The sequence below is a fragment of the Anas acuta genome, chromosome 35 (assembly GCF_963932015.1).
Source record: "Anas acuta chromosome 35, bAnaAcu1.1, whole genome shotgun sequence".
Lineage (NCBI taxonomy): Eukaryota > Metazoa > Chordata > Aves > Anseriformes > Anatidae > Anas > Anas acuta.
The window spans coordinates 346,499-371,159 of NC_089013.1; the positions used below are offsets into that span (position 1 = coordinate 346,499).

The 24,661-nt window shown below is 65.7% G+C and overlaps 2 protein-coding genes across 4 annotated transcripts in view; one reads left to right on the top strand and one right to left on the bottom strand.

Moving 5' to 3' along the window:
- CHD3 (chromodomain helicase DNA binding protein 3) overlaps positions 1-22,057 on the bottom strand; it is a 69,183-nt gene extending 47,126 nt beyond the window's left edge. Inside the window, 13 exon segments of the mRNA XM_068664625.1 lie at positions 10,924-11,094; positions 12,077-12,203; positions 12,361-12,502; positions 13,172-13,359; positions 13,435-13,549; positions 13,636-13,784; positions 15,210-15,278; positions 15,428-15,492; positions 16,004-16,209; positions 18,366-18,471; positions 19,137-19,263; positions 20,819-21,004; positions 22,017-22,057. Of these exon segments, the coding sequence (XP_068520726.1) occupies positions 10,924-11,094; positions 12,077-12,203; positions 12,361-12,502; positions 13,172-13,359; positions 13,435-13,549; positions 13,636-13,784; positions 15,210-15,278; positions 15,428-15,492; positions 16,004-16,209; positions 18,366-18,471; positions 19,137-19,263; positions 20,819-21,004; positions 22,017-22,057 (1,692 nt within the window).
- Positions 3,205-9,642, top strand: NAA38 (N-alpha-acetyltransferase 38, NatC auxiliary subunit). 3 transcript variants are annotated; one of them, XR_011090582.1, is made up of 4 exons: positions 3,206-3,331; positions 6,939-7,110; positions 7,707-7,953; positions 8,004-9,642. XR_011090582.1 is itself a non-coding variant. In XM_068664640.1 (3 exons), exons 1-3 carry the CDS (start codon positions 3,278-3,280, stop codon positions 7,817-7,819), a joined length of 336 nt encoding a protein of 111 aa, XP_068520741.1. In that variant the 5' UTR covers positions 3,205-3,277; the 3' UTR covers positions 7,820-9,642. The 3 variants fall into 3 exon arrangements, 2 of the variants coding, with proteins under 2 accessions (XP_068520741.1, XP_068520740.1); XM_068664640.1 differs by having other exon boundaries at positions 3,205-3,331; positions 6,942-7,110; positions 7,707-9,642; XM_068664639.1 differs by having other exon boundaries at positions 7,707-9,642.
- Positions 22,058-24,661: the final 2,604 nt, after the last annotated feature.

Below are 24,661 nucleotides of genomic sequence, written 5' to 3' on the forward strand. Positions count from 1 at the left end.
GGGGGACCCCAAAAGGAAAAGGAACCCCCCCCCCGGTTGTATGTATGGGGGGTCACTAAAGGGCCAAAGGGCAAGCGTGGGGGGGCAGTGGGGACCTAAAAAGGGGAGGGGGCAAGCGTGGGGGGGTCCTAAAGCCCCAACCCGCCCCCCCCCCCCCCCCCCCAAGATGACAGCAGGGACCCCAAAAAGGGGCTGGGGTCAAGCCTGGGGGCCCCTAAAAGCCAAAACCCCAATAAAGTGACTCCAGGGACACCCAAAAAGGGGCTGGGGTCAAGCCTGGGGGCCCCTAAAACCCAAAACCCCCTAAAGTGACAGCGGGGACCCCAAAATTGGACAGGGTCAAACCTGGGGGTCCCCCAACCCCTCCCCCAGTGACACCAGGGACCCCCAAAAAGGGTCTGGGGACAAGTCTGGGGGGTCCACTGAGACCCCCCAACCCCCCCCCCGGGTTAAAGTGGGGACCCCAAAGAGGGGACAGGGTCAAGTCTGGGGGTCCCCTAACGCCTGAACCCCCCTAAAATGACTCCAGGGACCCCAAAAAGGGGCTGGGACCAAACGTTGGGGTCCCCTGACCCCAATCCCCAACCCTGGAGACCCCCAAAAAGGGGATGGGGCCAAACCTGGGGATCCCCTGAGTCCCCCAACCCCCCCAAAGTGACACCAGGGACCCCCAAAAAGAGGATGGGGCCAAACTTTGGGGTCCCCTAAACCCCCAACCCCCCCCCCAAAGGGGCACCATGGACCCCCCCCAAAGGGTGTGGGGACAAATCTGGGGGTCCCCTGAGCCCCCAACCACCCCAAAGTGACACCAGGGACCCCCAAAAAGGGGAGGGGGACAAACCTGGGGGGCCCCTAAAGCCTCAACCCCCCCCCAAAGGGACACTGGGGACCCCAAAAAGGGGTTGAGGCCAAACCTGGGGGGCCCCTAAACCCCATCCCCCTGCACAAAGGGGCACGAGGGACCCCCAAAAAGGGGACGGGGCCAAACCTTGGGGTCCCCCCCCCCCCAAAAAAAAAAAAAAACAAACAAACAAAAAAAAAAAAGGGTTGGGGCCAAACTTCGTCCCCCCCCACCCCCCAAAAAAAACCCGCAGCCCCCCAAAACCCATCTGGGGCCCACCCTTGGGGTGCCCCCACCCCAAAAGGGACCCCCCCCGCGCCCCCCCCCACCTCCAGGAGGTGCTGCTGCCCGGTGAGGGTGTTGAGGAGCCGCAGCAGGCGGGGGGCTGCGGAGAGGACCCCCACCTCCCGCCGGGGGTCCCGCCACCACGGGGGGGGGGGGACCCAGTCCGAGCTCGGCTTCGGGGGGGGGTTCCCGGCCAGGGCCGCCCCCGGGGGGCGGAAGGAGACGCAGCCGGTCCGGGGGTCCACGCGGGTCCTGGGCTGGGGGGGGGAACGGCAGTGAATGGGACCCCCCCCCCCCGGGTCTGGGACCCCCCCCCAGGATGCCCCCATCCCACATTGGGACCCCCCCCCCCTCATACTGGGACCCCCCAAAACCCAGTGCCCCCCCCCCCCCCTTCCAATCTGGGCCCCCCAGAGGGGCACTGGGACCACCCCCCAGGACCCCCCGCAGCGCCAGGATGCCCCCCCCCCCCATACTGGGACCCCCCCCTTGGATCTGAGACCCCCTCCCCCATACTGGGACCTGCAAAGGGGCACTGGGACCCCCCCCCCAACTGGGATCCCCTCCCCCGGGACCTCCCCATCCCATACTGGGCCCCCCCCGCTCCATACTGCCGACCCCCTCCCCCCATACTGGGACCCCCTCCCCCATACTGGGACTCCCCCTCCACACACTGGGACACCCCCCCCTCCATACTGGGCCCCCCCCATCCCATACTGGCCCCCCCCCTTCATACTGGGACCCCCCCCATCCCATACTGGGACCCCCCCAATCCCATACTGGGAACCCCTCCCCCATACTGGCGACCCCCTCCCCCATACTGGGACCCCCCCCTCCATACTGGGACCCCCTCCCCCATACCGGGCCCCCCCCATCCCATACTGGGACCCCCCCTCCATACTGGGACCCCCCCAATCCCATACTGGGACCCCCCCAATTCCATACTGGGACACCTCCCCTTCATACTGGCGACCCCCTCCCCCATACTGGGACCCCCCCCTCCATACTGGGACCCCCTCCCCCATACTGCCCCCCCCCCTCCATACTGGGACCCCCCCCAATCCCATACTGGGACCCCCCTCCACACACTGGGACACCTCCCCTCCATACTGGCGACCCCCTCCCCCATACTGAGACCCCCCCCTCCATACTGTGACCCCCTCCCCCATACTGGGCCCCCCCCAATTCCATACTGGGACCCCCCCCCTCCATACTGGGACCCCCCCCATCCCATACTGGACCCCCCCCCTCCATACTGGGACCCCCCCCATCCCATACTGGGACCCCCCCAATTCCATACTGGGACACCTCCCCTTCATACTGGGACCCCCCCAATTCCATACTGGGACACCCCCCCCTCCATACTGGGACCCCCCCCATCCCATACTGGGACCCCCCTCCACACACTGGGACACCCCCCCCCCCATCCTGCCCCCCCCCCACTCACTTCGCCGGTCTGGGGGTCAAACCAGTGGCTGATGTCAGTCCCCAGAGCCTCCAGTAGGGGCCGCAAGCTGGGGTCACCTGGGGGGGGGGGGGAGCAGAGGGGGGGGGCGATCACCCCTCGGCCCTCCCCCCCCCTCCCCTCCCCTCCCCCCCGGGCCCTCCGGGAACCCCCATAACGGCTGTGGGGGGGGGGGGGGGGGGGGAGTGTCCCGGTGCCCCCCCCCCCCGAAAATGAGGAGGGGGCGTCCCGGTGCCCCCCCCCCCACCTCGGCGCTCCCTCAGCACCGGCTCCAGGTCGAAGACGCGGCCGCGGGCACTGAGCCAGGGCCGCCCCCTGCGGGCCGCGGCCGCCACCTCCCGCGGCGTGAAGTACCGGGGCCGCTGCTGCGCCGCCATGGCAACGCCGCCGCAAAGCGCCGTCGCCGTGGCAACGCCGCCGCAAAAGCGCCGTCGCCGTGGCAACGCCGCCGCAAAAGCGCCGTCTCCACGGCAACGCCGCCGTAAAGCGCCGTCTCCACGGCAACGCCTCCCCGCTTTCGCTGAGCCAAGCCCCGCCCCCAGCGCGCCTCGCTGCCATGGCGACGGCTGGGGGGAGGGGGGAGCCCGGAAGCCGCCCCCGCGCGGGGCGTGCTGGGAGTTGTAGTCCCCGCCCCCCCCTCCCCTCCCCTCCCCGCCGCGCGGGGGCTGCCGGGAAGCGGCGGCGCCATGGCGGAAGCGGCGGGGGAGAACGGCTGCGGAGGGAGGGGGCGGGGCCCGGCGGTGAGAGGGGGGGGGGAGGGGGGGTATAGGGGAATGGGGGTCTATAGGGGACCGGGGGGGTTTATAGGGGGTCTATAGGGGGTATGGGGGGTCTGTAGGGGACATGGGGGATATAGGGGACCGAGGGGTTTATAGGGGTCTATGGGGGGTATGGGGGGGCTATAGGGGAATGGGGGTCTATAGGGGTCTATAGGGGGCATGGGGGGGCTATAGGGGACTGGGGGTCTATAGGAGACCGGGGGGGCTATAGGGGGTCCATAGGGGGTCTATAGGAGAAATGGGGGCTATAGGGGTCTATAGGGGGTATGGGGGGGCTATAGGGGACATGGGGGGGCTATAGGGGACCGGGGGGGCTGTAGGGACCGGGGGGGGGGCTATAGGGGTCTGGAGGGGGGCTATAGGGGACATGGGGGGGGGTATAGGGACCTATAAGGGACTGGGGGGGTTTATAGGGGGTCTATAGGGGGTGTGAGGGGGGGCTATAGAGGACTGGGGGGCTATAGGGGATATGGGGGGGACTATAGGGACCTATAGGGGACCGGGGGGGGGGCTATAGGGGACCGGGGATCTATAGGGGACATGGGGGGGCTATAGGGGACTTGTGCTCTGTAGGAGACCGGGGGGCTATAGGGGTCTATAGGTGGTCTACAGGGGACATGGGGGGGCTATAGGGACCTATAGGGGACCGGGGAGGTCTATAGGGGGTGTGGGGGGTCTATAGAGGACTGGGGGCTATAGGGGATATGGGGGGTCTATAGGGACCTATAGGGGACCGGGGGGCTGTAGGAGACCGGGTCGGTATAGGGACTGGCGGGGGGTCTGGGGGGGGGCTATAGGGGACATGAGGGCTGTAGGGATCTATAGGGGACCGGGGGGGGGGTGACTATAGGGGACTGGAGGGGGGTATAGGGGACCGGGTGGTTTATAGGGGACTATAGGGGGTCTATAGGGGGTATGGGGGGGGGTATAGGGGACTGGAGGGGGTCTACAGGGGACATGGGGGCTATAGGGATCTATAGGGGACTGGGGGGCTATAGGGGTCTATAGCAGACATGGGGGCTGTAGGGACCTATAGGGGACTGGGGCGGTATGGGGACCAAGGGGGCTATAGGGGACTGGGGGTAGAATAAGGGACTGGGGGACTATAGGGGACATGGGGTCTACAGAGGGCCAGGGGGGCTATAGGGGGCCAGGGGATCTATAGGGGAAGGGGGATCTATCAGGGCTTGGGGGGCTATAGGGGACATGGGGTCTATATGGGACCGGGGGGCTGTAGGGGAGCAGGGAGGTATAGGGAACTGAGGAGCTATAGGGGATGAGGGGCCATAGGGGATGGGGGAAGGTATAGGGGAGGAGGGGGCTATAAGGGGCCAGGAGTTATAGGGCACAGGGAGCTATAGGGGACTGGGGGGCTATAGGTGCTCGAGGGGCCATACAGGCTGGGGGGCTATAGGGGACTGAGGACCTTAAGGGGCTCGGGGGCTATAGGGGCTCAGGGGACCATAAGGGACCGGGGGCTATAGGGGGGCTGCGGGGGGATCGGGGCAGTGCAGGGGGGGGGGCACAGGAGGGCTATAGGGCCCCTAGGAGCTGTGGGGGCTGGGGTGAGGGGTGGTATGGGGGCTATAGGTGGTCCTGGGGGGTATGGGGGCGCTATAGGCAGTCCTGGGATCAATAAGGGGGGCTGTGGGGGGCTGTGGGGTCCATGGGGGGGGCTATAGGTGGTCCTGGGATTCTGGGGGGGGTCTGTGGGATCTATAGGGGGTCTATGGGTGATCCTGGGGGGGCTGCAGGCCATCCTGACACCCATAGGGACCCATAGAGACCCATAGGCACCTATAGGGGACCAATATGGGATCCATAGGGGACGCATAGGGACCTATAGGGACCCATAGGTGCCTGTAGGGCGCCCATAGAGACCCATAGGGGACCCATAGGGGACCCACAGGCACCCACAGGGACCTATAGGTGCCCATAAGACACCCATAGGGGATCTATAGGGACCCACAGGGCACCCTTAGGCACCCCCAGGTACCCGTAGATACCCATAGGGCACCCATAGGTGACGCACAGGGATCCATACGGGCCCATAGGGACCCACAGGGACCCATAGGGCACCCCTAGGCGACACAGAGGGATCCATAAGGGCCCCATAGGGACCCATAAGTGCCTACAGGTGCCCATAGGGTACCCATGGGGGATCTATAGGGCCCCATAGGGATCCATAAGGGCTCCATAGGTGCCTATAGGTGCCCATAGGGTACCCATGGGGGATCTATAGGGCCCCATAGGGGACCCATAGATGCCCATAGGGCACCCCTAGGTGACGCAGAGGGATCCATAAGGGCCCCATAGGTGCCTATAGGTGCCCATAGGGTACCCATGGGGGATCTATAGGGCCCCATAGGAACCTGTAGGGGACCCATAGGGCACCCCTAGGTGACGCAGAGGGATCCATAAGGGCCCCATAGGCGCCTATAGGTGCCCATAGGATACCCATGGGGGATCTATAGGGCCCCATAGGCACCCATAGATGCCCATAGGGCACCCATAGGCAACGCATAGGGATCCATAAGGGCCCCATAGGGTCCCATAGGTGCCTATAGGTGCCCATAGGGTACCCATGGGGGATCTATAGGGCCCCATAGGCACCCACAGGGGACCCATAGGGCACCCCTAGGCGACGCAGAGGGATCCATAAGGGCCCCATAGGGACCCATAAGTGCCTACAGGTGCCCATAGGGTACCCATGGGGGATCTATAGGGCCCCATACGGAACCATAAGGGCCCCATAGACGCCTATAGGTGCCCATAGGGTACCCATGGGGGATCCATAAGGGCCCCATGGAGATCCATAAGGGTCCCATAGGCGCCTATAGGGCATCTATAGGGCACCCACGGGGACCTATAGGGCACCCATAGTGCACCCACAGGGACCCATAGGGAACCCCTAGGCGACGCATAGGAATCCATAAGGGCCCCATAGGCGCTATAGGTGCCCATAGGGTACCCATGGGGGATCTGTAGGGCCCCATAGGAACCTGTAGGGGACCCATAGATGCCCATAGGGCACCCATAGGTGACGCAGAGGGATCCATAAGGGCCCATAGGGTCCCATAGGTGCCTATAGGTGCCCATAGGGTACCCATGGAGGATCTATAGGGCCCCATAGGGGACCCATAGATGCCCATAGGGCACCCATAGGTGACACAGAGGGATCCATAAGGGCCCCATAGGCGCCTATAGGTGCCCATAGGGTACCCATGGGGGATCTATAGGGCCCCATAGGGATCCATAAGGGCCCCATAGGCGCCTATAGGTGCCCATAGGGTACCCATGGGGGATCTATAGGGCCCCATAGGGGACCCATAGATGCCCATAGGGCACCCCTAGGTGACGCAGAGGGATCCATAAGGGCCCCATAGGGTCCCATAGGCGCCTATAGGTGCCCATAGGGTACCCATGGGGGATCTATAGGGCCCCATAGGGGACCCATAGATGCCCATAGGGCACCCCTAGGTGACGCAGAGGGATCCATAAGGGCCCCATAGGGCCCCATAGGCGCCTATAGGTGCCCATAGGGCCCTCACCCCCTCCCCAACCCCAGCAGACCCCCGGGGGGGGCCACCCCCGCGCGCGGCGGCGCCTGGAGGCGCTGCTGAACCGCAGCCTGCGCATCCGCATGTCGGACGGGCGCACGCTGGTGGGGGCCTTCCTCTGCACCGACCGCGACGCCAACGTCATCCTCGGCTCCGCGCAGGAGTTCCTCAAGGCCTCGGGTGAGGGGGGGGGGGGGGCACCGCCAAAAATAAATATTGGGGGGGGGTTGTAACAGAGGGGGGGGGGGGGGTCCCATGTGTGCTACGGGGTGCCCGGCTCCTTGCTGCTGAGCTCCCTGCCCTTTATTTGTGGTTTTTTTTTTAATTTGAATTAATTTAATTATTTTTTTTAATTGGGGGGGTGTGGTGGTGTTGGCACCTCGAACCCTGACCCCCCCCCCCCCCAAAAAAAAAAAAAATGGGATTTTTATATGGGGGGGTCCACACATGTGCCATGGGGTCCCCTTCTCCTTGTTGCTGAGCTCCCTGCCCTTTATTTTTTTTTTTAAATTTGAATTAACTTAATTAATTTTTAATTGGGGGGGGGTGTGGTAGTGTTGGCACCTCGTCCCCTGACCCCCCCAAAAAGAAAATTGGGGTTTTTATATGGGGGGGGTCCCCACGCGCACCATGGAGTCCCCGTCTCCTTGCTGCTGTGCTCCCACCCTTTAATTTGTAATTTTAATTCTTTTTTTTTTTTTTGGGGGGGGTGGAGGGGTTGGGGGTTGTTACCGCTCCCCCCTGACCCCCCCCCCTCTCTGTGTGTCCCCCCCCAGACTCATTCCCCGGCAGCGAGCCCCGGGTGCTGGGCCTGGCCATGGTCCCCGGGCACCACATCGTGTCCATCGAGGTGGAGCGCGAGGGGGCCGCCGCCGCCCTCTACCCCTAGCGGCCCCCCCCGGTGTGACGGACCCCCCCCCGGAGCGACCGACCCCCCCCAGGAGCGACCGACCCCCCCAAGGAGTGATGGACCCCCCCTGCAAGTGACAGACCCACTCCGGATTGAAAGACCCCCCCTGGAGTGTGACGGACCCGCCCCCCCCCCCCCCAGAAGTGATGGCCCCCCCCAGGAGTGACGGACCCCCCCAGCACTTCATGGACCCCCCCCAAATGACAACCCCCCCCCCAAATATAATGGACACCCCCAGACCATGATGGAGACCCCGAACGTCTGATGGACCCCCCCACATGTGAGTGACCCCCCCCCCATGTGTGAGGGACCCCCCCCCCATCACCTAACAGCCAACATCTGATGGACCCCCCCACGAAGAAACAGCCCCCCCCCCAATTTACCATGGGGGGGAGGGTCTCATGGCCCCATTGAAGCCCCGACATTGCACCCCCAAGTCCTTGTGCCCCCCCCCCCAAATTCCTGACCCCCCCCCATCCCCCCCCCATCCCGTAATGCCCCCCCCAGCCCCTGACCCCTCCCCAAATCCCCCCCCCCCCCCAAAATCGGAGCCGTCCGGGCTGTGCGAGTTAATTTAATCTCAGGTACAAAATAGCTTCTGTGGCCGCAAGGGGGGGGGGGGCAAGGCGGGGGGGGGCACCCCCAGCCCCCCCCCCCCTCCCCCGACCCTCAATAAAACACCGGGGCCGTGGGGGGGGGGAGGGGGGACAGGGGAGGGAAGGGGGGGAGATGGGAGGAGGGGGGGGGGGGGGACGACACGGGGTGGGGGGGTCCGGGGTGGCCGCAGGGCCCAGCACCATGGTGGGGGGGTGGGGGGGGCACCCAGGTCATGGGGGGGGAGGAGGGGGGGGCGCGGGTTTTGGGACCCCCCCCCCCAGGTCAGGACACTGGGTCGCTGCAGCCCCCCCCCCTCTTCCCCCCCCCAAAAAAGACACAGCCCCTCCCCCACACTCACACACCTCCCCCCCCCCCCCCCGGGGACCCCCGGCCCGACCCCCCCAATAAATAAAGCGCCCCCCCCCACACACACACTTCGCGTATAAATTAAAAAAGAGGCAGAAAAAGGTCATTTACAAAAAAAGGGGAAAAAAAAGAGGCTTCGGGAAGGGGGGGGGGGGGGGGCGCACCCCAAGTTGTCCCCCCCCGCTGGGGGGGGGGGGTCCCGCTGCCCCCCCCCACCTTTTGGGGAGGGGTTGCACAGGCGGCCCCCCCCTCCCCTTTGCACCATGGTTTGGGGGAGCCCTGGGGAGGGGGACACCCCCCTTGTGGACCTGAGCCCCCCCCAGGGGGCGGGGGGGGGACCCCAAAATGCCTCCACCCCCCTCGGGGCCCCCCCCGGCCCGGACCCGTAGTGAGGGGGTGGCTGGTTTGGGGGGGGCCCCCCCGGGGCGAGTTTTTGGTTGAAATTTGGGGAAGGGTCCAGCAAAGCCCCCCCCCAAGCGCCCACCCCCAGCACCCCCTTAATGCTGTGGGGGGGGCGCGGGCCCCCCCTCCCAGGGCCCCCCCTGAGTCATGGGGGGCAGCGGGACCCCCCCAGAGATACGGGGAGGGGGGCGCACTGAGACCCCCCCCTTCCAAGAGATGGGGGGGGGGCCATGGAGACCCCCCCCAATGTGTGGGGGGGGCGGTGGGGACCCCACAGGGACCCCCAAATCAGGAGGGGGGGGTGCAGGAAGAGCCCCCCCCCATCCCCCCCCAGGTTTTGAGGGGAAATTGTTCATTTTTATAAATCGATATTTCTGTAAAAAACGTTAAGTTTCGCGTCTGCCCCCCCCCCCCCTCAAAAAAAATCCCCCCCCCCAGCACCCCGAGTCCCCGCTGCGTCCGTCCGTCCGTCCGTCTGTCCGGGCCCCCCCCGGCCCGGTGCTGCTCTTCAGAGTGCGGAGAGGGGGGGGGGCGAGAAGATGTGGGAGGGGGGGGAGGCCAATTTTGGGGCGATTTCCCCATGAATAAATAAAAAGTGTTCGGGGTGGGGGCCGGGGGGGGGCGTCCCCGTGTCCCCATCCCTGTCACGGGCGCCCAGGAACCCCCTGGGCCGGGCAGGGCTCATCTGGAGCTGGGCGACGCCACCTGCAAGGGACCCGGCGTCAGGGGGGGGCACCCCCATAGGGACCCCCCCCCCCCCACCACCACCGCCACTACCCCTGGGGACACGGGGAAAGGGGGGGACACGCGGGAAGGGGCGGCCCCGGGGGTCCCAAGGGTGTCCCCGTGTTGGTGACCCCATAGTGGGGGGTCCCGTAATGGAGGTCCCTTGGGTGGCCCCATAGTGGTGGTCCCATGGGTGGCCCCAAGTTGGGTGACCCCAAGTTGGGTGTCCTCATCCCTGTTGGGTGGCCCTAGGTTGGGTGTCCCCATGCTGGGGGTCCCATGGGTGGTGTCCCCATGCTGGGTGACCCCATGTTGGGCATCCCTATGGGTGACCCCAAGTTGAGTGACCCCATGCTGGTGGTCCCTTGGGTGTCCCAATAATGGGTGACCCCCCCCAATTGCGGTGTCCCCATGCTGGTGGTCCCATGGGTGACCCCAAGTTGGTCATCCCCTTGTTGGGTGACCCCAAGTTGAGTGACCCCACGTTGGGTGTCCCCATGGGTGACCCCAGGTTGGTCACCCCGATGTTGGGTGTCCCCATGCTGGCGATCCCATGGGTGACCCCAAGGTGGGTGACCCCCATGGGTGGTCCCAGGTTGGTCACCCCCATGCTGTGTGTCCCCAGGTTGGGTGTCCCCATTTTGGGCATCCCCGTGTAGGTGACCCCCATGGGTGTCCCCATTCTGGGTGTCTCCATGCTGGTGGTCCCATGGGTGACCCCAAGTTGGTCATCCCCTTGTTGTGTGACCCCAAGTTGAGTGACCCCATGTTGGGTGTCCCCATGGGTGACCCCAAGTTGGTCACCCCGATGTTGGGTGTCCCCATGCTGGCGATCCCATGGGTGACCCCAAGTTGGGTGTCCCCATTCTGGGTGATCCAAAGCGTGTCCCCAGGTTGGTCATCCCCTCGTTGGGCGTCCCCATGATCCCGGGGGTGTCCCCGCGTTGGGCCTGTAGGTGCCCCTACCCCCGGGGCCGTCCCCGCGCGCTCACCAGGGTGAAGCCGTCGTAGATCTGCATCAGCTCCTCGGTCTTGTACTGCTCGAGGACGACGACGCCGTGCAGGGCCCCGCTGCGGCGCCGGGCGCAGCCCTCGCAGTGCACCAGGTAGGTGTTGCGCCCGCCGGTCTCGCTCGTCACGAAGAGGATGTTGAACACCTCCACCTGCGGCACACGGCTCAGCGGCGGTGCTCCCGGGCGCGGCCCCCCCACCCGCCGTCGCCTTTCGGTTTGCACCCGGGGCCGGTCCCGGTCACCCACGATGAGGCCACGCAAAAGCCATGGCCAAGGCAATGCCACGGCTGTGACTGGGTCAAGACCGTGGCCAAGACCATCACCGAGACCAGAACCAAGACAACGGCAAGACCATGACCAAGCAATGGCCAAGACAGTGGCCAAAACCAGAACCAAGACAATGGCCAAGACCAGGACCAGGACCAAGACCAAGCTGTTGCTGTGGCCATGACCACACCGACACCACGTAAAGATCACAGCGAAGCACAAGCCAATGCCATGGCCATGACCACGTCAAGACCGTGGTCAAGACCAAACCAAAACCGTGGCTATGACCATGCCAAGACCACTCAGAGACCATGGTCAAGTCTAAGTCAGTGTCACGGCCAAGACCACGCTCAACACCAAGAGAACGCCGTGGCCACAGCATGCCAAGACCATGTAAAATCCATGGCCAACACCAGGACCAAGCCCAAGCCATTGCCGTGGCCGTCACCATGCCAAGACCACATAAAGACCGTGGCTAATACCAAGCCAATGCCATGGCCATGATGACAAAGATGATGGTCATGACTAAACCAAAACCATAGCCATCACCACGCCAAGACCATACAGAGACTGTGGCCAAGGCTAAGCCAAAGCCATGGCCATGACCATGCCAAGATCACGGTCAAGCCCAAGCCAATGCCATGGGCATATCCATGTCAAAACCATGACCAAGACCAAGCCAAAGCCATGGCCATGACCACGTCAAAACCATGGCCAAGTGCAAGCCAACTCCATGGGCATGACCACATCAAAACTATAGCCAAGTCCACAGCCTGACTGTGACCAAGACCACGGCCAAGACCACTCCAAGGCCATGCCAAGACCACGCCCAGCCCCAGTCCCCCCGGCCCCCACCAGCACTCACGTCGCACTCGTTGCAGTAGTACGCCGGCTCGTCCTTCACCCGTCCCTGGTAGGCGATCTTCTTGCCGGCGCGGACCAAGCTCTCGCGCTGCACCTGGCAGTGCTTGATGGACTGCATCAGGCAGTACCTGCAACGGCCGGCACCGCATGGCCGCGCGCGTCAGCCACCACCCCGTGGCGACGGGGACGTCCCCGTCCCCCCCGGTCCTGCAGCGGTGTCAGCCCTGGCGTGGCCCCGTCCTTGTCCCCAGGGAGGCCCCGGCCCCACCGCGCCCCTGCGCTCACTTGATCATCTTGTAGAGGTCGGGGTCGCTGATCTTGACGGTGCGGGCGACGTTCCAGGAGACGTGGATCATGGGCACGATGGACTTGACGTTCTTCACCTCGTTCCACTCATAGCGCTCCAGCGCCAGCTGGTACTGGTAGGCTATGGGGACAGCAGGGACGTCACGGGTGTCCCCCGGCCACACCGTGTCACCCTTAGGGCTGTGTCCCCAGCCATGTCCCACCCCCATGGTGTGGCACTCGTGTCCCCACTGCACCCTCACTGTGTTCCCGTTGCATCCCCGTTGTGTCCCCATAGTGTCCCCATCGTGTTCCTTTTGTGTCCCCATCGCACCCCCGTTGTCCTCCACTGCACCCCCACTGTGTCCCTGTTTTGTCCCCATCATTTCTCTGTTGCATCCCCCTTCCATCCTCATTGCACCCCCACTGTTACCCCCTTGTGTCCCCATTGTACCCCTATTGCATCCTCATTGTATCCCCGTTGTGTCCCCATTCTGTCCCTGCTGTTATTTCTCTATTGCATCCCCACTGTTCCCCCATTTTGTCCCCGTTGTGTCCCCGTTGTGTCCCCGTTGTGTCCCCATTGTACCCCCGTTGTGTCCCCAACGTTTCCCTGTTACACCCCCCTTCTATCCTCACTGCAACCCCATTGTGTTCCCATTGTTTCCACGTTGTGTTGTCGTTTCTCTATTGCATCCCCATTGTTCCCCCATTTTGTCCCCGTTGTGTCCCCATTGTGTCCCCACTCTGTCCCCATTGCATCCCCACCATCACCCCACCAGCAAAGCGCCCCGGTCCCCGCGCCCCGTACCGGTGAGGGGCCCGACGTTCCAGGCGATGTTGTTGCACCAGCCGGTGGCCTGCACCCAGTGCACGGTGCCGGCGTTGATCCACACCAGGTCGCCGGGGCGCTGGATGAAGCGGTACACGGGGATGTTGGAGCGGTACAGGTCCTCCAGGATGGGCCACCACGAGCCCGTCAGGTAGTCCACGCCGTGCCTGCGACACAGACGGGGTCACACGGTGCCACTGCTGTCACTGCTGTCACCGCTCTCCCCCAAGCCCTGCCCTCACTTGTCGCAGAAGGCGGAGATGGTCTCCCAGTAGTGCTCGTGCACCGCGAACCACTCGCAGTCCCCGGGCCCGATGTTGATGTTGACGGAGCAGAAGTTGTTGTTCTCCTGGTGGCCTGGGGGGGACACGGGACCAGCGGCGGTGTCACCCCCCCGCAGCCCGCACGGCCCCCCGCGCCCCCCGCCCCGCAGCCCCGCTCACCGGGTGTGCGGCTGCCTGGCACCTTCATGTAGAGCTGGACGGTGTTCATGCCCAGGATGGTGTGGCCCACGTGGCTCAGCATGTTGCCCGTGGAGGAGACCCGCATGAAGGCCGGCAGCTTCAGCAGCTCCTGCAGCTGCGGCTTCCACCTGGACGGGGACACACGGGACGGTCACCCATGGGGTGGTCACCCATGGGTTAGTCAACCATTGCATGGTCAGTCCCGGGATAGTCAACCATTGGATGGTCAGCCATGGGGTGGTCAATCATCGGATGGTCAACCATGGGGTGGTCAATCACTGGATGGTCAACCACTGGATGGTCAATCATTGGATGGTCAACCATGGGATGGTCAATCATTGGATGGTCAACCACTGGATGGTCAATCATTGGATGGTCAACCATTGGATGGTCAATCATTGGATGGTCAATCAATGGATGGTCAATCATTGGATGGTCAACCACTGGATGGTCAACTATTGGATGATCAACCATGGGACAGTTACCCATGAGATGGCTGTCCATGGGATGATCAACCATGGGATGGTCAGCCATGGGATGGTTGCCAGCAGGCAGTCAACCATTGGATGGACAACTACTGGATGATAAGCCATGAGGTGGTCACCCATAGGATGGTCAACCATTGGATGGTCAATCATCGGATGGTCAATCATTGGATGGTCAACCATTGGATGGTCAATCATTGGATGGTCAACCACTGGATGGTCAGCCATTGGATGGTCAGCCATGAGGTGGTCACCCATGGGCCTGTCAACCACTGGACAGTCAACTATGGGCTGATCAGCCATGGATGGTCAATCATTGGATGGTCAACTACTGGATGGTCAACTACTGGATGATCAACCATGGGATGGTCGCCAGCAGGCAGTCAACCATTGGATGGACAACTACTGGATGATCAACCATGAGGTGGTCACCCATGGGATGGTCAACAATTGGATGGTCAACCATGGGACAGTCAAATGTTGGAGGGTCAACTCTTAGGTGGTCAACCATTGGGTTGTCAACTACCGGATGGTCAGCCCACAGGTTGGTCAGCCATTGGGATGGTCACCCGTGGGAAGGTCACCCACTGGACAGCCAGCCATTGGATGGTCAACCATGGGATGATCAGCCGTGGGACGGTCAACCATTGGGTGGTCAACTACTAGACGGTCAACCATTGGGGTGGTCAACCATTGTATGATCGGCTATTGGATGGGATGGTCACCCACGGGATGGTCACCCTTGGGATGGTCACCCACTGGATGGTCACCCACGGGATGGTCACCTACTGGATGGTCAACCATGGGATGGTCACCTACTGGATGGTCACCCACGGGATGGTCACCCACGGGATGGTCACCCACTGGATGGTCACCCACGGGATGGTCACCCATGGGATGGTCACCCATTGGACAATCACCTATGAGAGTCACTCTTGGGATGGCCACCCTTGGGATGCTCGACCATTGGATGCTCCTCCACAGGTCACCCACAGGTGCCCGTCACCCCCAGCGCGGTCCCCCCCTCACCCATGGGTGCCCCCCCTCACCCATGGGTGCCCCCCTCACCTCTTAGCATCCGAGAGGTCGATGTTGGTCCCGAACTTGATGATCTGGTGGGACTTCTGGTCGGGGTTGCTGCGGGGCGCAGGGGTTACGGGGGGGACGCGGCACGTCCCCGAGCCGGGGTCCCCCCACTGACGCCCCGGGGACGCCCTGGGGACACCCCGGGGACGCCTCGGGCCAGCGCCCGCCCTCGGTGTCGGGGGACCCCCGGGTGGCCCCACCTGGGGGGGGTCTCCGTGGTGCTGTCGGGCTCCTCCGCCTCCTCGTCCTCGCTGTCCTTGTCCTCCTGGCGGGGACGTCTCGTTAGGGGGGGACACGGGGAAGGGGGTACAGGGGGACCCCACGTCCCCAAGTCCCCCTCCAGATGTCCCCCACGTCACCCCTGCCCTCCACATCCCCCCGTGTCCCCATGTCCCCCTCACCCTGAGTGTCCCCACATCCCCCTGCGCCCATGTCCCCCCCAAACCCTGTGTCCCCACGTCCTCCCGTGTCCCCCTGCTCCCCCATACCCCCCATGTTCCCCTGTACCCCCCATGTCCCCACATCCCCCCATACCCCCCACGTCCCCACATCCCCCCATACCCCCCATGTCCCCACATCCCCCCATATCCCCCATGTCCCCCTGTACCCCCCATGTCCCCCCGTACCCCCCACGTCCCCACATCCCCCCATCCCCCCACGTCCCCCTATACCCTCCACATCCCCCCACGTCCCCCACATCCCCCTGCACCCCCAATGTCCCCACATCCCCCCACCCCCCCCCACCCCCCCCCGTGCCCCCCCCCGCGCCCGCCGACCTGCAGGGACTCCTGGAAGGAGGAGGCCTGGTACTGGGCGTACTTGGCGATGGTGGTGTGCGAGCGGCTGCTCTCGCAGGGCCACACCTGGCGCGTCCCCGACAGGTCCCAGTTCTCGTCCGAGGGCTGCTGCACCTGCGTGCGCACCTCCACCGCGTGCTCCCCGCTCGCCTCCACCAGCGTCTTGGTGCTGAACAGCCCCAGGTCTGCGGGGACGGCAGCGGACGCTCGGACCCCCGCACCGCGGGTTTGGGGCGCGGGGGGGTGGGGGGGCGCGGGAGGGCAGGGGGGCATGGGGACATGGGGACATGGGGATGAGGGATGTGGGGACATTGGGATATGGGGACATTGGGATGAGGGACGTGAGGACATTGGGATATGGGGACAAGGGACATGGGGACATTGGGACATGGGGACACAGGGACACGGGGGCATTGGGATGAGGGGCATGGACACAAGAGACAGGGGGACATGGGGACAGGAGATGTGGGGACATGGGGATGAGGGACGTGAGGACATTGGGATATGGGGATGAGGGATGTGGGGACATGGGACATGGGACATATGGACATGGGGACGTGGGGACATGGGGACGTGGGGACATGGGACACGGGGACATGGGGACAAGGGACATGGGGACAAGGGACATAGGGACACAGGGACATGGGGGCATTGGGATGAGGGGCATGGACACAAGGGACAGGGGGACATGGGGACAGGAGATGTGGGGACATGGGGATGAGGGACATGAGAACATTGGGATATGGGGATGAGGGATGTGGGGACATGGGACATGGGACATATGGACATAGGGACACGGGGACATGGGGACGTGGGGACATGGGGACAAGGGACATGGAGACAAGGGACATAGGGACACAGGGACACGGGGGCATTGGGATGAGGGGCATGGACACAAGGGACAGGGGGACATGGGGACAGGAGATGTGGGGACATGGGGATGAGGGACGTGAGAACATAAGAATATGGGGACAAGGGACGTGGGGATGTGGGACATGGGGACATGGGGACACAGGGACATGGAGACATGGGACATGAGGACATAGGGACAGGAGATGTGGGGACATTGGGATGAGAACATAAGAACATTGGGATATGGGGACAAGGGACATGGGGATGTGGGGACATGGGGACACAGAAACATGGGGGCATTGGGATGACGGGCATGGACACAAGGGATGTGGGGACACAGGGACATGGGGACATAGGACATGAGAACATGGGGACAAGAGGTGTGGGGACATTGGGATGAGGGAAATGGACACAAGGGACATGGGGACGAGGGACATGGAGAGATGGGGACACAGGGATGAGGGCATGAGAACATTGGGATGCAGGGACAAGGGACACAGGGACAGGATGGGGACACGGGGACAAGAGACACGGAAGCAGGTACGTGCAGGGGATGGGGACAAGGGACACAAGTGTGCAAGGGACAGGGGGACAAGGAGTGCGCGTGTGCATGGGACAGGGACATGGGGACATGGGGACACGGCAGCTCGTACATGCATGGAGGGGACACGGGGACAGGACAGGGACAGGATGGGGACATGGGACAAAGTGTCCCCATGCAAAGCATTCCTGTGCCAAGTGTCCCCATGCCATTGTCCCCGTGCCACTGTCCCTGTGCAAAGCGTCCCCATGCAAAGTGTCCCTGTGCTGGCATCCCTGTGCCACTGTCCCCATGCAGAGTGTCCCCGTGCCATTGTCCCTGTGTCACTGTCCCCATGTCATTGTCCCTGTCCCCATGCCACCGCCCCCATGCAAAGTGTCCTGTGTCACTGTCTTGTGTAATTGTCCCCACGGAATTGTCCCCGAGCAACATGTCCCCGTGCCACTGTCCCTGTGTAATTGTCCCTGTCCCTGTGTCCCCGTCCCCATGCAAAGTGTCCCCAGGTCACTGTCCTTGTCTAATTGTCCCCATGGAATTGTCCCCGTGCAACATGTCCCCATGCCACTGTCCCCATGCAACGTGTCCTTGTGTCACTGTCCCCATGTCATTGTCCCTGTCCCCATGTCACCGTCCCCGTGCAACGTGTCCCCATGCCACTGTCCCTGTGTCATTGTCCCCGTCCCGGTGTCCCCGTCCCGGTGTCCCCGTCCCGGTGTCCCCGTCCCCATCCTGGTGTCCCCGTCCCCGTCCCAGTGTCCCCATCCCGGTGTCCCCATCCCCGTCCCAGTGTCCCCGTCCCAGTGTCCCCGTCCCGGTGTCCCCGTCCCCATCCTGGTGTCCCATCCCCGTCCCAGTGTCCCCATCCCGGTGTCCCCGTCCCAGTGTCCCCGTCCCAGTGTCCCCGTCCCCGTCTCGGTGTCCCCGTCCCGGTGTCCCCATGTCACTCACTGAGGCGCAGGGACCCGGCCAGCCCGCGGATGACGGTGATGGGGTTCTTGGGGTCGGTGCAGAACTGCAGCAGGACGGGCGAGAAGGCGTCGCGCTTGCTCTCCAGCTGTGGGCGGGGCCAGTCAGCGCCGGGCAGCCAATCACGGCCCGACAACGCCGCCACGCCCACACCCTCGGCCAATGGGGAAGCCCCGGGGCGGGGCTCCGCGATACCCCCGCCCGCCCGGCGGCCAATCAGATGGGGGACCCCGGGGAGACGCCCGGCCGCCGGCCAATCGGCACGGGGGTGGCTGGGAGGATCCGGCCGGGAGCCAATCAGAGCGGGGATTCCCTGGGAAACGCCCGCCCGTGGGCCAATCAGCACGGGGATACCCTGGGAAACACCCAGCTGTCGGCCAATCAGGGCAGAGAGTCCCTGGGAAACGCCCAGTCACGGACCAATCAGAGTGGGGATTCCCTGGGAAACGCCCGCCCATTGACCAACCAGGGCAGAGATGCCCTGGGAAACACCTGGCCATGGGCCAATCAGGACGGGGATGCCTGGGAAATACCCAGCTATGGGCCAATCAGGATGGGGATGCCCTGGGAAACGCCCAATCATAGACCAATCAGGACAGGGATGCCCTGGGAACACCCAGCTATGGACCAATCAGGGCAGGGATACCCTGGGAAACGCCCAATCATGGACCAATCAGGGCAAGGATACCCTGGGACACGCCCGCCCGCTGACCAATGAGGGCGGGGCGCCCCCGGGGCCGGCCAATGACTCACGTAGATGCTGGGGGTGGGCGGGCTGAGCTTGTCGCGGGGCAGCTTCTCCTGCGAGTCGATGCGCGGCTTCACCGACTGCGCCGGGGACAGGTAGGACTCCCGGAACGGGCCCGGCAGGCGTGCCTGCCTGGGGGCGGGGCAGGGGGCGGGGTCATGGGGGGGTCACGGGGTCATGGGTGGGGTCATGGGGTCATGGGTGGGGTCACGGGGCATGGATAGGGACATGGGGACATGGGGATGGGGACATGGGGATGGGGACATGGGACAGGGATATGGGGATATAGGGACATGGGGACAAGGGACATGGGACACGGGGATATGGGGACATGGGGACACAGGGATATAGGGACACGGGGATGGGGACATGTGGACAGGGATAGGGACATGGGAATGGGGACATGGGGACAGGGATAGGGACATGGGGACACAGGGATATGGGGGATATGGGGACATGGGGACATGGGACACGGGGATATGGGGACATGGGGACACAGGGATATAGGGACAGGGACATGGGGACACGGGGATGGGGACACGTGGACATGGGGACAGGGATAGGGACATGGGGACACAGGGATATGGGGGATATGGGGACACGGGGACAAGGGACATGGGGATATGAAGATATGGGACACAGGGATATGGGGACAGGGACATGGGGATGGGGATATAGGACATGGGGACATGGGAATGGGGACATGGGGACACAGATAGGGACATGGGGACAAGGGACATGGATAGGAACATGGGGACATGGAGACACAGGGATGTGGATAGGGACACGGGGATAGGGACAGAAGGATGGGGATACAGGGATATGGGGACACGGGGACATGGGGACACAGGATATAGGGACATGGCAACATGGGTAGGGACAAAGGGATGGGGACAGAAGGATGGGGACAAGGGGACAGGGGGAGGTGGACAGGGACAGGGGGATGGGGACAGGGGCAGATGGGGACAGGGGGATGGGGACAGAAAGATGGGGACAGGGGGACACAAGGACACAAGGACAGGGTCACCCAACGGCCCAGGGGGTGGGGGGGGGCCCGCAACATGTGCGAGGCCACGTCCCCACAGAGACCCCACAGAGACCCCAAACAGCCTCCAGAGACCCCACAGACCCTAAAGAGCCTCCAGAGCCTCCCTAAATGCCTCTAGAGCCCCCTAGAGCCCCCTAGAGCCTCCCCAGCCCCCCAAATAGCCTCCACAGAGCCCCCCAGAGCCTCCCCAGCCCCCTGGAGCCTCCACAGAGCCTCCCTAAATGCCTCTAGAGTTCCCTACAGCCACCCCAGCCCCAATAAATCCCCCCTAGAGCCTCCCCGGCCCCTAAAGAGCCTCCACAGAGCCTCCATAAAGGCCCCTAGAGCCCCCCTAGAGCCTTCCCAGCCCCCAAAGAGCCTCTATAAAGGCTCCTGGAGCCTCGCCAGCCCCCTAGAGCCTCCCCGGACCCCAAAGAGCCTTCACAAAGCCCCCTAGAGCCTCTCTAGAGCCTCCCCTGAGCCTCCCCTGAGCCTCTAGAACCCCCTAGAGCCTCCCAGCCCCAATAAATCTCCCCTAGAGCCTCCCCAGACCCCAAAGAGCCTTCACGGAGTGCCCTAGAGCCTCTCTAGAGCCTCCCCAGCCCCCCCCAAATCCCCCCCCAGCCCCCCCAAACCCCCCCCAGCCCGCCCCGCACTGACTTGCTGGCGCGCACGACCTCGGCGGCGCTGTGGCTGATGGTGAGCTGGGCCAGGGGGAGGCGCGGGGGCTCCTCCACCTCGGAGGCCACGAAGGTGTCGCGGGCGCCCCCCCCCTCCTCCTCCTCCTCCTCCTCCTCCTCCTCCTCCTCCTCCTCCTCCTCCTCCTCCTCCTCCGCCGCTCTCCACCTTCACCAGGCGGATCTTCAGCTCCCGGGGGGGGCCCTCGCTCAGCGCCCGCAGCTTCAGCAGCTCGGCCGCGCTCGGTGCCGGCGGCGGCGGAGGCGGTGGCGGAGGGTGGCGAGGCCGAGGTGGAGGCCGCCTCGGGGGGGTCCTCAGCGGGGGGCTGGGGGTCAATTGAGGCCGGGGGGGTCTTGCGCGGAGGCCGTTGCTGCTGGTGGTGCTGGTGGTGGTGGTGGTGGTGGTGGTGGTGGTGGTGGCGGCGGCGGGGGCGAGCCTCCCGCTCGCGGGGGGGCCGCCGAGGCCGGGGAGGGGGCCGGGGCTGGGGAGGGGGGGGCGATGATGATGATGATGATGATGATGAGGATGATGAGGATGATGATGGCGGAGAGGGGGGAGGAGGGGACGGGGATGGGGAGGGGGGAGGCCGGGGGGGGGAGGCCGCCGAGCGCCCCGCTTGCTCCGCCAGCGTCTCGCAGGCGCGGCTGATCTCCTCCAGCGCCTCCGACTCCGAAATTTGGGGGGGGGGCGGTGGGGGTGGTGGTGGGGGGGGGTCCCTCGGTGCCGCCCCCCCTTCCCGGCCCCAGCCCGGCGGTGAGGTAGCGACTTGAGGGGCCGGGGGGGCCAAGGGAAGGGGGGGGGGGGCGCCGACCGCTTTGAGCCCCCCCGGCTCGGCCGCTGCCCCCCCCAGGGCGGAGGCCAGCGAGTGGAGGAGGCTGGAGGAGGAGGAGGATGGAGGGGGGGGCGCGGGGGGGGGCTCGTCCCGCTTGCCAAAAGGGTAAAGGCGGGGGGGTTCCGGGGGGTCCGGCCCGGGGGGGGCCCGAAAACGGGCACCTTGGGGCGGGCGAGCGGGGGGGGGCCGGGGAGAGGGGGAGGGAGGGGGGCAGCGACCTGAGGGGGGGGAGGAGGAGGGGGAAGGGGAGGGGGAGGGGGGGGGGGAGGCGGCGGGGGGGGAGCGGCGGGAGGAGGGGGAGGGCGGGGGGGGGCCGGAGGGGGGGGGGCGTCGCAGGGGCCCCCCCGCTCGTCCTCCTCCTGGCGGATGGACTCGTCCAGCATGCGCATGATGGTGGCCAGCCCGTCCGGGAGGATTTTGGCGAATTCGGGGGGCTCCTCGAATTGGTCGTCCAGGGGGGGGGCCCCGAAATCGAACAGGCGCCGGGGGGGGGCAGGAGGAGGTTGAGAAGGGGGGGGGCCAGGGGCCGGGCTGGCGGCGGTGGCCCGGGGAGGTTGCGGGGGGGGCGCGGGGGGGGCTCGGTCTTTGGCTGGGCGGCCCCCAATGAGGGGGGGGGCGGGGGGGGCTGGGTGGGGGCCGGGGGGGGCGGGGGGGTGCCGGGGGGGGGAGTTCCTGAGGTTTCGGGGAGGCCCTGGCGGAGGGGGGGTGGGGGGGAGGTGGGGGGGGGTCCCCAGCCAGAACGCTGGGGGGGGGGGCGAGGAGGAGGAACTGGGGGGGGGAGGGGGGGTGGGGGGGGCGGCCGGGGGCTCCGGGCCCCCCCTGCTGGTGGTGGGCTGGGGGAAAGGGGGGGGGTCGGCGGCGGCCCCCCCAAAAAGGAGGGGGTCCAGAGGGGCTGGGGGGGGGGGGCCCGGCCCCCCCGGCGTCCTTCAGCCAGGGCAGGGGGGGCCGGGGCTCAGGGGCCGGGGGGCAGCAGGGGAGGACGGGGGGGGGGCGGGGGGGGGCACGCTGGGACCCCCCCCCGGCCCCGGTGGCTCCGGGGGTTGGTAGCGGTCGGGAACCTGCGGGAGAATTATTGGGGGGGGGGGCAGGGAGGTGAGGGTCTGGCACGGCCCCCCCCGGCCTTGTGCCCCCCCACCTTGTCCCCACGCACCCCATAATCCCCCCATACCCCCCCATAACTGCTCCCCCACCCCCCATTAACACCCCCCCTAAAATCCCCCCAGAACCCCCCCGTAACTCCATAGCCCCCAAAACCCCCGTAAGTGCCCCCCCATAGCCCCATAACCCCCCCAATCCCCCCATAATCCCCTCAAGCCCCCCCCATACCCCCATAACTCCCCACATACCCCCCCACAACCCCCCCACCCCCATAATTCCCCCCATAACCCCCCTTAACCCCCCCACAACACCCACCCACCCCATAGCCCCCCCAGCCCCCCCATAACCTCCCCAACCCCCTTAACCTCCCCATAACCCCGCAATAACCCCCCCACAGCCCCCCATAACCCCCCCTACGACCCCCCCAACCCCATAACTCCCCCAATAACCCTCCCCATAACCCCCCTGCCCCCCCACAACCCTCCCACCCCCATAACCCCCCTAACCCCCCGTAACCCCATAACCCCCCCCCAACCCCCCCGACCCAATTACCCCCCCATAACCCCCCCATAACCCCGCCGTAACCCCACTAACCCCATAACCCCCCAATAACCCCCCCTTAACCCCCCCAACCCCATAACCCCCCCATAACCCCCCCCAACCCCCCCTAACCCCATAACCCCCCCCAACCCCCCCGACCCAATTACCCCCCCATAACCCCCCCTTAACCCCCCCAACCCCATAACCCCCCCCCACCCCCCCCCATCCCCCCCCCCAACTCACGCCTCCGGGGCCGTCCCCCCCCGGGGCAGGGTGCTGCTGGGTGGTGGTGGCGGCGGCGGGGGGGGGCGCGGGGGGGGCGTAAGGCACGCAGGCGGTGGCTGCTGGTGACAGGCTGGGGGGGGCGCGCGCCCGGGCAGCTCTGCTGTCCCTAAGGTCACTTCCGGGGGGGCCGGGGGGCGCGGGGGGGGCGCGGGGGGGGGGCGGCTGCCCCCCGAAGGCGGCGGGGGTAGGGGTACGGGGGGGGGGCCACCAGGCTGCGCTGCTGCTCCTGTGGGGGGGGGGTCAAAAAGGGGGTGTTAGTGGGGGGGGTATGGGGGGGTATGGGGGGTATTGGGGGACATGGGGGGGCGTGGGGGGGGCGTGGGGGGGGGCCATATGGGGACATGGGGGGGGTTATGGGGGGACATGGGGGTGGGGGGGTGGGGGGAGCATGGGGGGGGCAATGGGGACATGGGGTCACGGGGGGGTATGGGGGGACATGGGGATATGGGGGGGCGTGGGGGGGGCGTGGGGGGGGCCATATGGGGCCATGGGGGGGTTATGGGGGGGACATGGGGGGGTAGGGGGAGTGGGGGGGGCATGGGACATGGGGACATTGGGGGTATGGGGGGCTGAGGGGGGTTATGGGGGGGGTACGGGGGGATAGGGGGGACATTGGGACATGGGGGGGACGGGGGGGCATTTGGGGGGTTATGGGGGCCATGGGGGGGCCATGGGGGGGTTATGGGGGGGGTAGGGGGACATGGGGGGGTGGGGGGGGGATGGGGGGTGGGGGGGAGCATGGGGGGGGGCAATGGGGACATGGGGGCCACGGGGGGTATGGGGGGTATTGGGGGACATGAGGGGGCGTGGGGGGGGCGTGGGGGGGGGCCATATGGGGACATGGGGGGGTTATGGGGGGGACATGGGGGGGTAGGGGGGAGTGGGGGGGGCACGGGGACATGGGGACATTGGGGGTATGGGGGGGCTAGGGGGGGGTTATGGGGGGGGGTACGGGGGGCGTATGGGGACGGGGGGGGACATTGGGACATGGGGGGGCCATGGGGGGGTTATGGGGGGGTTATGGGGGGGGTAGGGGGTCATGGGGGGGGGGCCGTTACCTGCCGGTCGGG